Source organism: Coregonus lavaretus (assembly GCF_964263955.1).
Source record: "Coregonus lavaretus genome assembly, chromosome: 18".
NCBI lineage: Eukaryota > Metazoa > Chordata > Actinopteri > Salmoniformes > Salmonidae > Coregonus > Coregonus lavaretus.
In genome coordinates this window covers 14,772,622-14,787,129 of record NC_140005.1, presented here as the reverse complement: position 1 = coordinate 14,787,129, position 14,508 = coordinate 14,772,622, and the positions used below count along the sequence as shown (strand labels likewise).

The following is a 14,508-nucleotide window of genomic DNA, read 5'->3' as shown; positions in this document are numbered from 1 at the left end:
ACCCACGATTCAGATAGTTTGAGACGACGATTCAGATAGTTTGAGACTGGATGTTTTCCTAGAACTAGAAATCTCTAGTTTAAAAGTTATTGTAATGATCTTTTGTGTATTAAAGTCTCGTTTTAAGTATTATGTACTAGTTACCATTGCTAAAAAGTAACGTTACACTTTTAATCATGGGGTAACCCTGATGAACCTGTATTGAATGAGACAATTTTTTATGTTTTTATATGCAAACCAACTTATATGCTTCAATGTGTGTGATTAATTTCTATAACAACATATATTTTGTATGTGTGTAATATTTAGTCAAAGGGTGGATTGATAGATTAATTATTAATGACTAATTATTACACCCTGAAACTGTGTGGAATGTGTTAGAATGTGTGAGTGTAGGACCAGTAAAGACTATGACATTGAGCTACTAATTCAGCAATGTGAGTAAGAGTTAGGCCAGACAAAGGACAAGGAGAACTGTCTACAGACAACTGAGAAACCAAGATAAAGAGGCCTCCCAATTTAGGGAAGAGAGAAACTGTTATGGAACTTGGTGCAGAATATTGTGAGAACGGCGATAACTGAGGAATACAGGGAGTAGGCTATGATAAGAAAGTGTGTATGTATATGTGTGTGTATGCATGTGTGTGTGTGTGTATGTATGTGTGTATGCATGTGTGTATATGTGTGTGTGTGTGTGAACTGATGGTCAGGAGAGCAGTTTTAGAGTGGAAAACTACAGCCTGCCTACAGAGGGGAGGGATTTTTTGTATGATGTATGAGTATAAAAGATGGACTCTGAAATTGTGATGGCAGAATTCTCAATGAATAAAGATCTCTGACTATGCAGATCGGGACTCTGTCCGTTACTTAAATCCCAAAAGACTTACAACCTTTTGGGAGACGCACAGAGACACAGAATAGTTTGATAAATAATCCACATAACAGTCATGTACAGTTTATATGTGTGTACAGTTCATCATGCAAAGTACACACAACACACACAGGCAGGCACAAACACACTCACACACACAGACAGACAGACAGACAGGCAGGCACCAACGCACGCACATGCTCTAAGGCAGACATGCCTGTTGTAATGTTGTAGACTCAACATTCCGAGATGTAAGTTGTATGGATATACAGTGGGGAAAAAAGTATTTAGTCAGCCACCAATTGTGCAAGTTCTCCCACTTAAAAAGATGAGAGAGGCCTGTAATTTTCATCATAGGTACACGTCAACTATGACAGACAAAATGAGAGAGAAAAAATCCAGAAAATCACATTGTAGGATTTTTTATGAATTTATTTGCAAATTATGGTGGAAAATAAGTATTTGGTCAATAACAAAAGTTTCTCAATACTTTGTTATATACCCTTTGTTGGCAATGACACAGGTCAAACGTTTTCTGTAAGTCTTCACAAGGTTTTCACACACTGTTGCTGGTATTTTGGCCCATTCCTCCATGCAGATCTCCTCTAGAGCAGTGATGTTTTGGGGCTGTCGCTGGGCAACAACGACTTTCAACTCCCTCCAAAGATTTTCTATGGGGTTGAGATCTGGAGACTGGCTAGGCCACTCCAGGACCTTGAAATGCTTCTTACGAAGCCAGTCCTTCGTTGTCCGGGCGGTGTCTTTGGGATCATTGTCATGCTGAAAGACCCAGCCACGTTTCATCTTCAATGCCCTTGCTGATGGAAAGAGGTTTTCACTCAAAATCTCACGATACATGGCCCCATTCATTCTTTCCTTTACACGGATCAGTCGTCCTGGTCCCTTTACAGAAAAACAGCCCCAAAGCATGATGTTTCCACCCCCATGCTTCACAGTAGGTATGGTGTTCTTTGGATGCAACTCATCATTCTTTGTCCTCCAAACACGACGAGTTGAGTTTTTACCAAAAAGTTATATTTTGGTTTCATCTGACCATATGACATTCTCCCAATCCTCTTCTGGATCATCCAAATGCACTCTAGCAAACTTCAGACGGGCCTGGACATGTACTGGCTTAAGCAGGGGGACATGTCTGGCACTGCAGGATTTGAGTCCCTGGCGGCGTAGTGTGTTACTGATGGTAGGCTTTGTTACTTTGGTCCCAGCTCTCTGCAGGTCATTCACTAGGTCCCCCCGTGTGGTTCACCGTTCTTGTGATCATTTTGACCCCACGGGGTGAGATCTTGCGTGGAGCCCCAGATCGAGGGAGATTATCAGTGGTCTTGTATGTCTTCCATTTCCTAATAATTGCTCCCACAGTTGATTTCTTCAAACCAAGCTGCTTACCTATTGCAGATTCAGTCTTCCCAGTCTGGTGCAGGTCTACAATTTTGTTTCTGGTGTCCTTTGACAGCTCTTTGGCCTTGGCCATAGTGGAGTTTGGAGTGTGACTGTTTGAGGTTGTGGACAGGTGTCTTTTATACTGATAACAAGTTCAAACAGGTGCCATTAATACAGGTAACGAGTGGAGGACAGAGGAGCCTCTTAAAGAAGAAGTTACAGGTCTGTGAGAGCCAGAAATCTTGCTTGTTTGTAGGTGACCAAATACTTATTTTCCACCATAATTTGCAAATAAATTAATTAAAAATCCTACAATGTGATTTTCTGGAGAAAAAAAATCTAAATTTGTCTGTCATAGTTGACGTGTACCTATGATGAAAATTACAGGCCTCTCTCATCTTTTTAAGTGGGAGAACTTGCACAATTGGTGGCTGACTAAATACTTTTTTTCCCCACTGTAGGACTGACTAATGTGGAGATTGTTTTAAAAAGGATTTATATATATCACAACTGGTATCTATTACATGTACAGTGTATTATAATCAGAGAACAGTGAGAGATTAAAAAGCACTTGCCACAATCTGCAACACAATCCTACATTCAAACCCTTTCCAATGCCTCATACACAAAACAAACATATTGTCTTAGCAGAATCCTTTTTTCCCTGGTCTTTTGTTGAGCACTATTCTATTTGTCATGATGCCAAACAAACAGGGTCTGCCTGGTGTAATCTAGTCAGAACATCCCGCGGATCACTCCAGTCATGTTAGCGTGGCGCTAGCATTAATCAGCCCAGTCGTATTAATGAGAGTGCGGCTAGTGCTAATTACCGCCATAGATTCTACAGCAGCCCATTAAATATACAAATGACAGAGCTAAAGAGCCCAGCCTCTCCTGATTAATATTTAAATGGAGAAAAACTAATGATGTCTGTAAAGTTTTCCCTCCAATTTGCCAACGTGCCGACACTGCACCGCAATCAATCAAATGAATTAAGGAAAATAATTTGTATCATTTAACATTTCTTCCGCGCGCTACGATAGAGTGTGTAGAGTCAGGATAAAGTATTCCTTTCTCTTTTTTGTTTATTATTTACCGTTTTTGATTTAATTGACTTCAGTACAGTTCAAAACGTCGGGATTTGTCTGGTTAAAAAACAGATTCCAATCTGAAAACAGATTCATTCATATTCATACAAAAGGGATAGGTCTAGTTTTTTTGATGTATAAAGAATGTCTCTAAATGGAGGAATCCATTATGGAACCCTGCACTCAGAGTTATTCATCTCTCAGGCATTGATTTCATAGTGAAAAAGCCTCCTTGATTGGAGCCCAGATTTAGCATAAAGCACATTGACCTCTCAAAGACAAGTGGCATACATCCACTCGACTCCATGTTCCCTGAAAACGCAAGAATACATAAACTAAATGAACAAATTATGGAAACATGAAAACATCACGTTATTAATATTCTAAAATAGTGCATTATGTTGATGGAGAGAGAAGATGATGAGTGATTTGAGACAGAAAGCCCATCAGGCTGCAGGTTAGCATTGATGAGTTCCACCGTCATTTCTAATCAGTTTTTTCTTTGATTTGTTTGGTGTTGGAGTCCCTCTGCAGATATAATTGGATGTAGGGTATGAGGTTAGTATTGATTGTGTAAAGGTATGGTTATGGCGAAAACGCGTAGATGATAGTGAATACATCCAGTTTATGCCAATGATTTGATCCATTACCCTCTATCTATCTACATCTGAAGTCTTTTATCATAGCCAGTAAAAAACGCTTACGACTGTTTTAAGGCTGCCATTCCATACACCTTGACAAGATCGTCTAGAATCAATTTTCAATATATTGCATAATGGATAGTATATTATTTTCTGTAGAGACTTTTGTCCTTACAATAAAACAAAAAACACACACACACACAGACACACACATACACACAAGGTCCTAGTGTACACTGAGCTCAAGGAAGTGATGGCTGTGTGGGGAAAGCAATCCCAAACAGAGCTAATCGGGGAGTGTGTGAGGTGATTCTTCTGGTTTGTACCTCTGCCTCCTTCATTAGGGTGTGTGTGTGTGTGTGTGTGTGTGTGTGTGTGTGTGTGTGTGTGTGTGTGTGTGTGTGTGTGTGTGTGTGTGCGCGCGCGTGTGCGTGTGTGTGTAATGGTGTGGGGCCCAAGGACAAGACTCCTTTTCTGACTGTGGCCATTGATCAATTAGCGGCAGCAGGATTGAAGCCTGGTCCTGATTTATAAAGATATATCCAGCGTCATAATTTAAGGAGAAAAGGGAAATAGCTGCTAGATGTTAATAGAGTTAAGGGCAGATGGCCGTGCGTCTCCATAGCAGGCTAGGTCAGCAGGTTCTACCATTAGTTTACTTTACTTTATGATACATAGGCTGGATAATGTCCCACACTGCAGACGGACTAGGGATTAACTGGTGGTCTATTCATACAAATATAGACAGATTTCTCTGATAGTTTACTGGACGTGTAAAACTAGGAGGGGAGAGACATGCTGAACGTGAGGTCTAATAGTGAGCACTGTGCTGGAGACACACACACACACACACACACACGCATGTACGCACACACACAGTCTGCTAAGGCCATTCACCACAGTGATGCCAGAGTGAGAGGTGGCCAATGTGCCAGGTTTGACCGTGAGTAAGGATTTGGGCATTTGAGGACAAAATCTAAGTAAAAACAATATATTACAAATCCCTCAAACAAGAAAAGAGAAAACAAGTTAACAATGGTAAATTAAGGCTTTCATTACCCCACCCCTAACATTGTTGGGTGAATCAACCGGATGCTTTGTTAGCGATTCTATTTGATTAGCATAAGAGCCAATTAAAACATATATAATATAATTTCCACAAATGGCCGACTAGGGATGTTTTGGTTGGGTTTGCAGATGAAGCAGAACATGTTTTGATTTGGAGCTCAGTTCTCCAATTATTTGAGTAAACACTGTTGTAATTGTCCTCTGTCTGTGTGGAAGTCATTCACTTAGCTGGGCCTCTACCAAAGAAATACTGTTTCAGTCTGAACATATACAGAACAACAATAAACAAATTATAAGCTTTATGTATTTGTATGTGTTTTATAATGTACAAACTATTAATTTAGCTGTGCTCTTACACAAAGGTGGAGATAAACCAAATATTACTCTGTGTGTATGTGTGTGTGTATGTGTGTGTGTCTACAGTCGCCACGTACCTGTGAAGTCGCTGTTGACCGGTAGTGTGTCACTGGGGAACCGGTAGTAACTGTTGCCGGGAAACCTAGCCCCCCTAACGACGGGGTCACGGGGGTCAGAGAGAGAGAGGTCGGTTCGCTCCACCTGATGGAGTTGAGGTTCAAAGGTAACAGTAGAAGTTACTCTATGATTACATAGGCTCTATAACAGCAAGACGAGACAAGACGAGACACAAAGTGGAAGTATCACAACATATATGTATGTACAAATATGTTTTAAAAGGAATTTAAACAATGATGTCCCTCTGTAGTCGGTTCTGAAAGTATCTGGCAGAAAGACGGACAGACAGACCTGGTAGAGGGGTGGGGGTCCGTGGGGCTGAGAGGGGGGGTCCCAGGTCACCTCCATCAGTGTCCCATGCACTGGCCTCAACCTGGGGGGAGAGAGACCTGCTGGAGCTAGAGAGGAGAGGGAAGGGAGAGAGAGTAAAGAGATAATGGTTAAAGTGGAGGAGAAGAAAGGTAACTACCTTGTACAAAGCCTGCTACAAGAGGAGGGTGCATGTACGCTTTTAAGTACTTTCATTTGTAGATCTATGCAGAATTAAACATTTTCTTAAATGGGTGTGTTGTTCAGCTGTTTCAGCTGTCTCTTAGACAAAGACTCCCTTACAGCCATTATCCATTTCAGAGAGAGTCTGCTAGTCTGATAACAGGTTAAACCGATAAAATAGCTAAACGAGTAGAGAGATGGAGGGATATAAAAGGTAGCTGTGCATTAACAGCCATCCCAGCGCCATGCATGTGCTGTGGTTTAGATGGTCCCACGTATGAGCTAGAGGAGTAAATTACCCAGGAGTAACACCTTCACGCACGCACGCACCCACACACACACGCAAGGATGCACACACACACACGCAAGGCCTAATAAAGCTGGTAAATGGGAGGTGGACGTCTTGTCTCCCAGCCCATCTCAGTCCAGGCACCATAAATTACAGGCAATCAATAACGATAGAGTCTATATAATGGAAATTCTGATATCATAAAAAAATTATTCCCTCTCATTTAATAGGATATTTGTGAAGTCTCAGTGGAACATTTCTTTTATTTTACCCTTTATTTCTTGATTCAGAACATACGCTGGAGAGAGGAGGTGGTAGTGATATGTTATGTGTTTTTTCTTTACTATAGAATCTGCAAGTACCACAGTGTCTCCAGCATTTGGTTCAGTGGCTGGTTGCATTAAAGCATCTTCAGTGAGTTCTCCCTTTATTTATCATAATTATTCACCCTCCTTGGATCTTTTCACATTTTGTTGTGTTAAAGTGGGATTTAAATTAATTTAATTGTGCTTTTTTTGGGGCTCATTGTGTAACAAGGTGAGTAGGATGGAGCCAGGCGCAGGAGGTGTGAATCATAGAATAGGGTTTATTAGGCCAATACAGCAACCAAATACAATGCGACTTCAATGCGTACTGGGAAAACAAAACACACAGGTGAATATCCCGGCGATAAAAGTAACATAATGCTCAACACGAGCTAGTGACACCTCCACATGGAACAATAACACACAAAGACATGGGGGAGCAGAGGGAATACTTATACAGAGACTGATGAGGGGACATGTACCAGGTGTGTGTGAAAAACAAGACAAAACAAATGGAATGATGAGATGAGAAGCGGCAGTGGCTAGAAGGCCGGTGACGACGAATGCCGAAGCCTGCCCGAACAAGCAGATGAGGAAGCTTCGGAGGGAGTCATGACACATTGATCTATTATTATTATCTACACAAAATACTCCATAATGTCAAAGTAAAAAAAAATAATAATACAACTAATCTAAAAAAAACATTAAATACAGTTGTTGCAAAAGTATGAACCCCTTTTCATTAGACAAGCCAAGTATTGAATTTCAAGCACAGATTAAACTACAAAGACCAGCTTTTTGAAAGCCTCATAAAGAATGGCAGTTATTGATGGGTAACAATAACAAATCAGACAATTAATATCTCTTTAAGCATGGTCAAGTTAATAATTATGCTGTGGATGACACAACAAAGATACAGTCGTCCTTCTGAACTGAGCTGCAGGACAGGAATGAAACTGCTCAGGGATGTCACCATGAGGCCATTGGTGATTTTAAAACAGCTACAGAGTGCATTGGCTGTGAAGCTACAAGCTTGGCACATCTGTATTTGGGGAGTTTCTCCCATTCTTCTCTGCAGATCCTCTCAAGCTCTGTCAGGTTGGATGGGGAGCGTCGCGGGTGTGCCAAGCTTGTAGCGTTATACCCAAGAAGACTCAAGGCTGTAATATTTATTTTTTATTTTTTTGTATAAACTTGCAAACATTTCTAAAAACCTGTTTTTGCTTTGTCATTATGGGGTATTGTGTGTAGATTGATAAGGGATTTTTTTTTAAAATCAATTTTAGAATAAGGCTGTAACGTAACAAAATGTGGAAAAAAAGTCAAGGTGTCTGAATACTTTCCGAATGCACTGTATATATGGATGATTTATAAAGCCAGGCACATTTAACAGTTAGGCTATTGATTATAGACCTAATTAAGTTGGGGTTTCCTCTCTGCTCAATTTTCAGGCAAGGGCTGTTTCCTTATCTCTGCAGCTGCTGCCTCCTACACATTGTTCTCAAACTTTTATTATGCACATAGCAACATAGGGAAAGGCACCAGTTTTACGGCGCACTGAAGATTATATTTCTGAACCACGGACAGCGACCGTATCCAGCACGGGAGAAAGCACATTTGTTATAAAATAATATAAGATGTATTAGTGTTGCACCATTTTATTTACATAATATAACCATATACAATTTCAGTATCACGTGTCTAGTGATGGACTGTGCCATCCCCGTGGCCTCCACCATGGATAAGTCCACTCAGACATGCGCGAATCAGACTGTCACGACTTCCGCCGAGGCTGCCTCCCCTCCTTGTTCGGGCAGGTTTCGGCGTTCAGCGTCACCGGCTTACTAGCTACTGCCGATCCATTTATAATCACTGCATTTGTCTTGTCTTCAATCACACACACCTGGTCCTTATTCCCTCATTAGTCATGGTATAAGTGTTCCCTCTGCTTCCTTGTCTGTGTGGGTGATTGTTTGTTTGTGGAGTTTAGTGAAGCTCGGTGGAGCTCGTGTATTGTGTATCGACGGGAGTATTTTTCCCGTGTGCCTTGTATTTTCCAGTGTGCCTGTTTTGTGCCCTGGAGTGTGTTTGACGCATTTCCGCGTAAACCTGTATTTTGCGGATTAAAGCCTGTTATTCTGTGAATTACCGTCCTGCGCCTGACTCCTTCATCACCACCTCATCACAGAATCACCCACCCGCTATGGAGTCAGCGGGAGAGACGCACATGCCTGGAGTCGTGGAACAGGTCCAGGAGCATTCAACTATGCTAACCAGCTTGGGTGAAGCGATGGGTCGGGTTCTTCAGGTCGTCCAACGCCTGGAGAGGAGAGAGCCCGATCCGTCGAGACCAGCTGGTCAACCGGATCCCGCCACCTACACCCCAGCACCCGGAGGGATCCAGATATCCCGACCAGGGGAGTTCGACGGGACAGCGGCGCTGTGCCAAGGATTCCTTCTCCAACTGGAGCTCTACTTCTCCAGCATCCGACCGGTTCCATCGGAGCGGGAGAAGGTGTCCGCCCTCGTCTCCTGCCTCTCGGGGAAAGCCCTGGAGTGGGCCAACGCGTTGGAGAACTACGGGGAGTTTGCTCGCCTCTTCCGGGCGGTCTTCGATCACCCACCCGAGGGTCGAGAGGCGGGCGAGTGGCTGGTCCACCTGAGGCAGGGGACGAGGACTGCGCAGGACTTCGCATTGGAGTTTCGGACGCTGGCAGCGGGGTCCGGGTGGAACGAGCGGGCCCTGATCGACCATTTCCATTGCCATCTGTGGGAGGACGTCCGATGGGAGCTAGCCTGCCGAGACACCATGTTGTCCTTCAACAAACTGGTGGACATGGCCATTCGTTTGGACAACCTGCTGGCAGCAAGAGGACGTCCTGGTAGGGGTCTGCCCGTTTCCACCCTGGACGACTCGGATCCCGAGCCGATGGAGCTGGGTGGAGCCGCCGGCCGAGAGAGCGGAGGACAGCGACAGTGCCACTCTGGTGGCACGAAGGGACAATACACCACACGTCATAGTCAACGTTCTTTTGGGCCGGGAGGCAGGGCACTCTCGCATCACCCTAGGTATCGAACACCCACACTCGTTCAGAGCCCTCTGCTGCGCACTGTAAAATACACATCTCCTTTCCTGAGCACATGGTAGTTCCCCAGTGTAAGGCGCTAGTCGATTCAGGTGCAGCTGGGAACTTTATGGACAGGGCATTCGCACACCGTATAGGCATTCCATTGATTCCCCTATCCATTCCACGCCCCATCAGAGCACTTGATAGTCGACCATTAGGTTCCGGGTTGGTTAAGGAAGTTACTGTACCAGTCACCATGATTACCCAGGAGACTCATTGTGAGCAGGTTACTTTTTCCATTATTGAGTCTCCTGCTTTCCCTGTGGTATTAGGTATCCCTTGGCTAGCACTCCACAACCCCACCTTCTCATGGCCGCAGAGGGTTCTCACGGGGTGGTCGCGAGAGTGTCAGGGTAGGTATCTAGGTGTTTCCGTTGGTGCAACCACGGTGGAAAGTCCAGACAGTACCTCCACCGTGCGCATTCCCCCTGAATACCTCGATCTGGCGCAAGCGTTCTCTAAAACACAGGCGACTAAATTACCACCTCATCGGGCGGGGGATTGCGCGATAAACGTCCGGGTAGACGCTGTACCTCCCAGGAGTCATATATACCACCTGTCACAGGCTGAAACGGTGGCTATGGAAACATATGTCACTGAGTCCCTGCGCCAGGGGTATATGCAGTGGGGGAAAAAAGTATTTAGTCAGCCACCAATTGTGCAAGTTCTCCCACTTAAAAATATGAGAGAGGCCTGTAATTTTCATCATAGGTACACGTCAACTATGACAGACAAAATGAGAAATGTTTTTTCCAGAAAATCACATTGTAGGATTTTTAATGAATTTATTTGCAAATTATGGTGGAAAATAAGTATTTGGTCAATAACAAAAGTTTCTCAATACTTTGTTATATACCCTTTGTTGGCAATGACACAGGTCAAACGTTTTCTGTAAGTCTTCACAAGGTTTTCACACACTGTTGCTGGTATTTTGGCCCATTCCTCCATGCAGATCTCCTCTAGAGCAGCGATGTTTTGGGGCTGTCGCTGGGCAACACAGACTTTCAACTCCCTCCAAATATTTTCTATGGGGTTGAGATCTGGAGACTGGCTAGGCCACTCCAGGACCTTGAAATGCTTCTTACGAAGCCACTCCTTCGTTGCCCGGGCGGTGTGTTTGGGATCATTGTCATGCTGAAAGACCCAGCCACGTTTCATCTTCAATGCCCTTGCTGATGGAAGGAGGTTTTCACTCAAAATCTCACGATACATGGCCCCATTCATTCTTTCCTTTACACGGATCAGTCGTCCTGGTCCCTTTGCAGAAAAACAGCCCCAAAGCATGATGTTTCCACCCCCATGCTTCACAGTAGGTATGGTGTTCTTTGGATGCAACTCAGCATTCTTTGTCCTCCAAACACGACGAGTTGAGTTTTTACCAAAAAGTTATATTTTGGTTTCATCTGACTATATGACATTCTCCCAATCCTCTTCTGGATCATCCAAATGCACTCTAGCAAACTTCAGACGGGCCTGGACATGTACTGGCTTAAGCAGGGGGACACGTCTGGCACTGCAGGATTTGAGTCCCTGGCGGCGTAGTGTGTTACTGATGGTAGGCTTTGTTACTTTGGTCCCAGCTCTCTGCAGGTCATTCACTAGGTCCCCCCGTGTGGTTCTGGGATTTTTGCTCACCGTTCTTGTGATCATTTTGACCCCACGGGGTGAGATCTTGCGTGGAGCCCCAGATCGAGGGAGATTATCAGTGGTCTTGTATGTCTTCCATTTCCTAATAATTGCTCCCACAGTTGATTTCTTCAAACCAAGCTACTTACCTATTGCAGATTCAGTCTTCCCAGCCTGGTGCAGGTCTACAATTTTGTTTCGGGTGTCCTTTGACAGCTCTTTGGTCTTGGCCATAGTGGAGTTTGGAGTGTGACTGTTTGAGGTTGTGGACAGGTGTCTTTTATACTGATAACAAGTTCAAACAGGTGCCATTAATACAGGTAACGAGTGGAGGACAGAGGAGCCTCTTAAAGAAGAAGTTACAGGTCTGTGAGAGCCAGAAATCTTGCTTGTTTGTAGGTGACCAAATACTTATTTTCCACCATAATTTGCAAATAAATTCATTACAAATCCTACAATGTGATTTTCTGGGGAAAAAATTCTCAATTTGTCTGTCATAGTTGACGTGTACATATGATGAAAATTACAGGCCTCTCTCATCTTTTTAAGTGGGAGAACTTGCACAATTGGTGGCTGACTAAATACTTTTTTCCCCCACTGTACGTCCCTCCACTTCACCCGCCTCCTCGAGTTTCTTCTTTGTGAAGAAGAAGGACGGAGGTCTGCGCCCGTGCATTGATTATCGACCACTGAACATGGAGACGATAAGATTTAGTTATCCTCTCCCCCTCATTCCTTCAGTGATTGAATCAATGCATGGGGCGCGCTTCTTCACCAAATTAGATCTCAGGAGTGCATACAACCTGATGCGTATCCAAGAGGGAGATGAGTGGAAGACAGCGTTCAGCACAACCACGGGGCATTATGAATACCTGGTGATGCCCTATGGTTTGATGAATGCTCCATCAGTTTTCCAGTCCTTTGTGAACAAGGTGTTTCGGGACATGCTTATTCACGGTGTAGTAGTCTACATCGATGACATCCTGGTGTATTCCGCTACGCGCGCCGAGCATGTGTCCCTGGTTAGCAAGGTGCTGGCCCGACTGTTGGAAAATGACCTTGATGCTAAGGCAGAGAAGTGTAGGTTTTTCCTGCAGTCCGTCTCCTTCCTTGGATACCGCATTTCCACCTCAGGTGTGGAGATGGTGGGAGATCGCATTTCAGCCGTGCATAATTGGCCGACTCCAACCACGGTTAAGGAGGTGCAGCACTTCCTTGGCTTTGCCAACTGCTATCGGAGGTTTAAGGGGCTTTGGCAAGGTCGCAGCTCCCATTACCTCCCTGTTGAAGGATGGGCCGTCCCGGCTCGGCTGGTCTGCTGAGGCTGACCTGGCCTTCAGCAAACTGCGGGGTCTGTTCACCTCAGCCCCAGTACTGGCCCACCCCGATTCATCACTACCGTTCGTAGTGGAGGTGGATGCGTCCGAGGTTGGGATAGGAGCTGTCCTGTCTCAACGCTCGGGTACGCCACCCAAGCTCCGCCCCTGTGTGTTCTTCTCGAAGAAGCTCAGCCCGGCGGAGCAGAACTACGGCGTTGGCGATCGGGAGCTGTTGGCTGTTGTCCGAGCCTTGACCGTGTGGAGGCATTGGCTCGAGGGGGCAAAACACCCTTTCCTCGTCTGGACGAACCACCATTACCTGGAGTACATCCGGGCAGCGAAGAGGCTGAATCCTCGCCAGGCCAGGTGGGCCCTATTCTTCACCCGGTTTGATTTCTCTCTATCATACATTCCGGGTACGAAGAACGTGAAGGCAGATGCGCTGTCCCGGCTGTATGACACAGAGGAGAGGCCCAGCGACAACACTCCCATACTGCTGGCCTCCTGCATTGTGGCGCCGGTAGTATGGGCGATGGACGCGGATATAGAGCAGGCATTACGCACGGATCCCTCTCCACCTCAGTGTCCAGATGGGCTACAGTACGTGCCTGCTCTTATCCGTGATCGTTTGATCTACTGGGCACACACGTCACCCTCCTCTGGTCACCCAGGTATCGGCCGTACAGTGCGCTGCCTGACCGGAAAATACTGGTGGCCTTCCTTGGCTAAGGACGTGAGGGTGTATGTCTCCTCCTGCTCAGTGTGCGCCCAGAGTAAGGCACCTACGCACCTCCCAGCTGGTAAGTTACAACCTTTACCAGTTCCACAACGACCATGGTCTCACCTAAGTGTTGATTTTCTAACTGATCTTCCCCTCTCCCAAGGTAACACCACCATCCTGGTCGTTGTGTACCGCTTTTCTAAAGCCTGCCGCCTCCTTCCTCTGCCCGGTCTCCCCATGGCTCTGCAAACTGCGGAGGCCCTGTTTACACACGTCTTCCGGCACTACGGGGTACCAGAGGATATAGTGTCTGACCGAGGTCCCCAGTTCACGTCCAAGGTCTGGAAGGCGTTCATGGAACGTCTGGGGGTCTCGGTCAGCCTGACCTCTGGGTTCCACCCCGAGAGTAATGGGCAGGTGGAACGGGTAAATCAGGACGTGGGTAGGTTCCTGCGGTCCTACTGCCAGGACCGGCCGGGGGAGTGGTCGGTGTTCTTGCCATGGGCAGAATATGCCCAGAACTCTCTCCGCCACTCCTTCACTAACCTAACGCCTTTCCAGTGTATTCTAGGTTACCAACCGGTTCTGGCACCGTGGCACCAGAGCCAGACCGAGGCTCTTGCGGTGGATGACTGGTTGCGGCGCGCGGAGGAGACGTGGGATGCTGCCCACGTTCACCTCCAACGCGCCGTTCGTCGTCAGAAGGACAACGCTGACCGCTACCGCAGTGAGGCCCCCGTCTTTGTACCGGGGGATCGGGTCTGGCTCTTGACCCGGAATCTGCCCCTCCGCCTGCCCTGCCGGAAGCTGAGCCCGCGGTTTGTGGGGCCGTTCAAAGTCCTGATGAGAGTCAACGAGGTCACTTATAGGTTATTACTCCCCCCTGATTACCGTATTAACCACTCGTTTCATGTGTCTCTCCTCAGGCCGGTGGTAGCTGGTCCACTCCAGGAGGCTGAGGTGTGGGAGGTCCCTCCACCTCCTCTGGACATCGAGGGGGCCCCCGGCGTACTCTGTCCGTTCCATCCTGGATTCGAGGCGTCAGGTGGGGTGCCTTCAGTACCTCGTGGAGTGGGAGGGGTACG

The 14,508-nt window shown here is 46.0% G+C and overlaps 1 protein-coding gene across 1 annotated transcript in view; it reads right to left on the bottom strand.

Annotated features, from left to right (window-relative positions):
* ush2a (Usher syndrome 2A (autosomal recessive, mild)) overlaps positions 1-14,508 on the bottom strand; it is a gene marked incomplete at both ends in the record, with an annotated part of 418,741 nt that overhangs the window by 215,547 nt on the left and 188,686 nt on the right. The window contains 2 exon segments of the mRNA XM_084181556.1: positions 5,504-5,627; positions 5,835-5,941. Coding sequence (XP_084037682.1) covers positions 5,504-5,627; positions 5,835-5,941 — 231 coding nt within the window.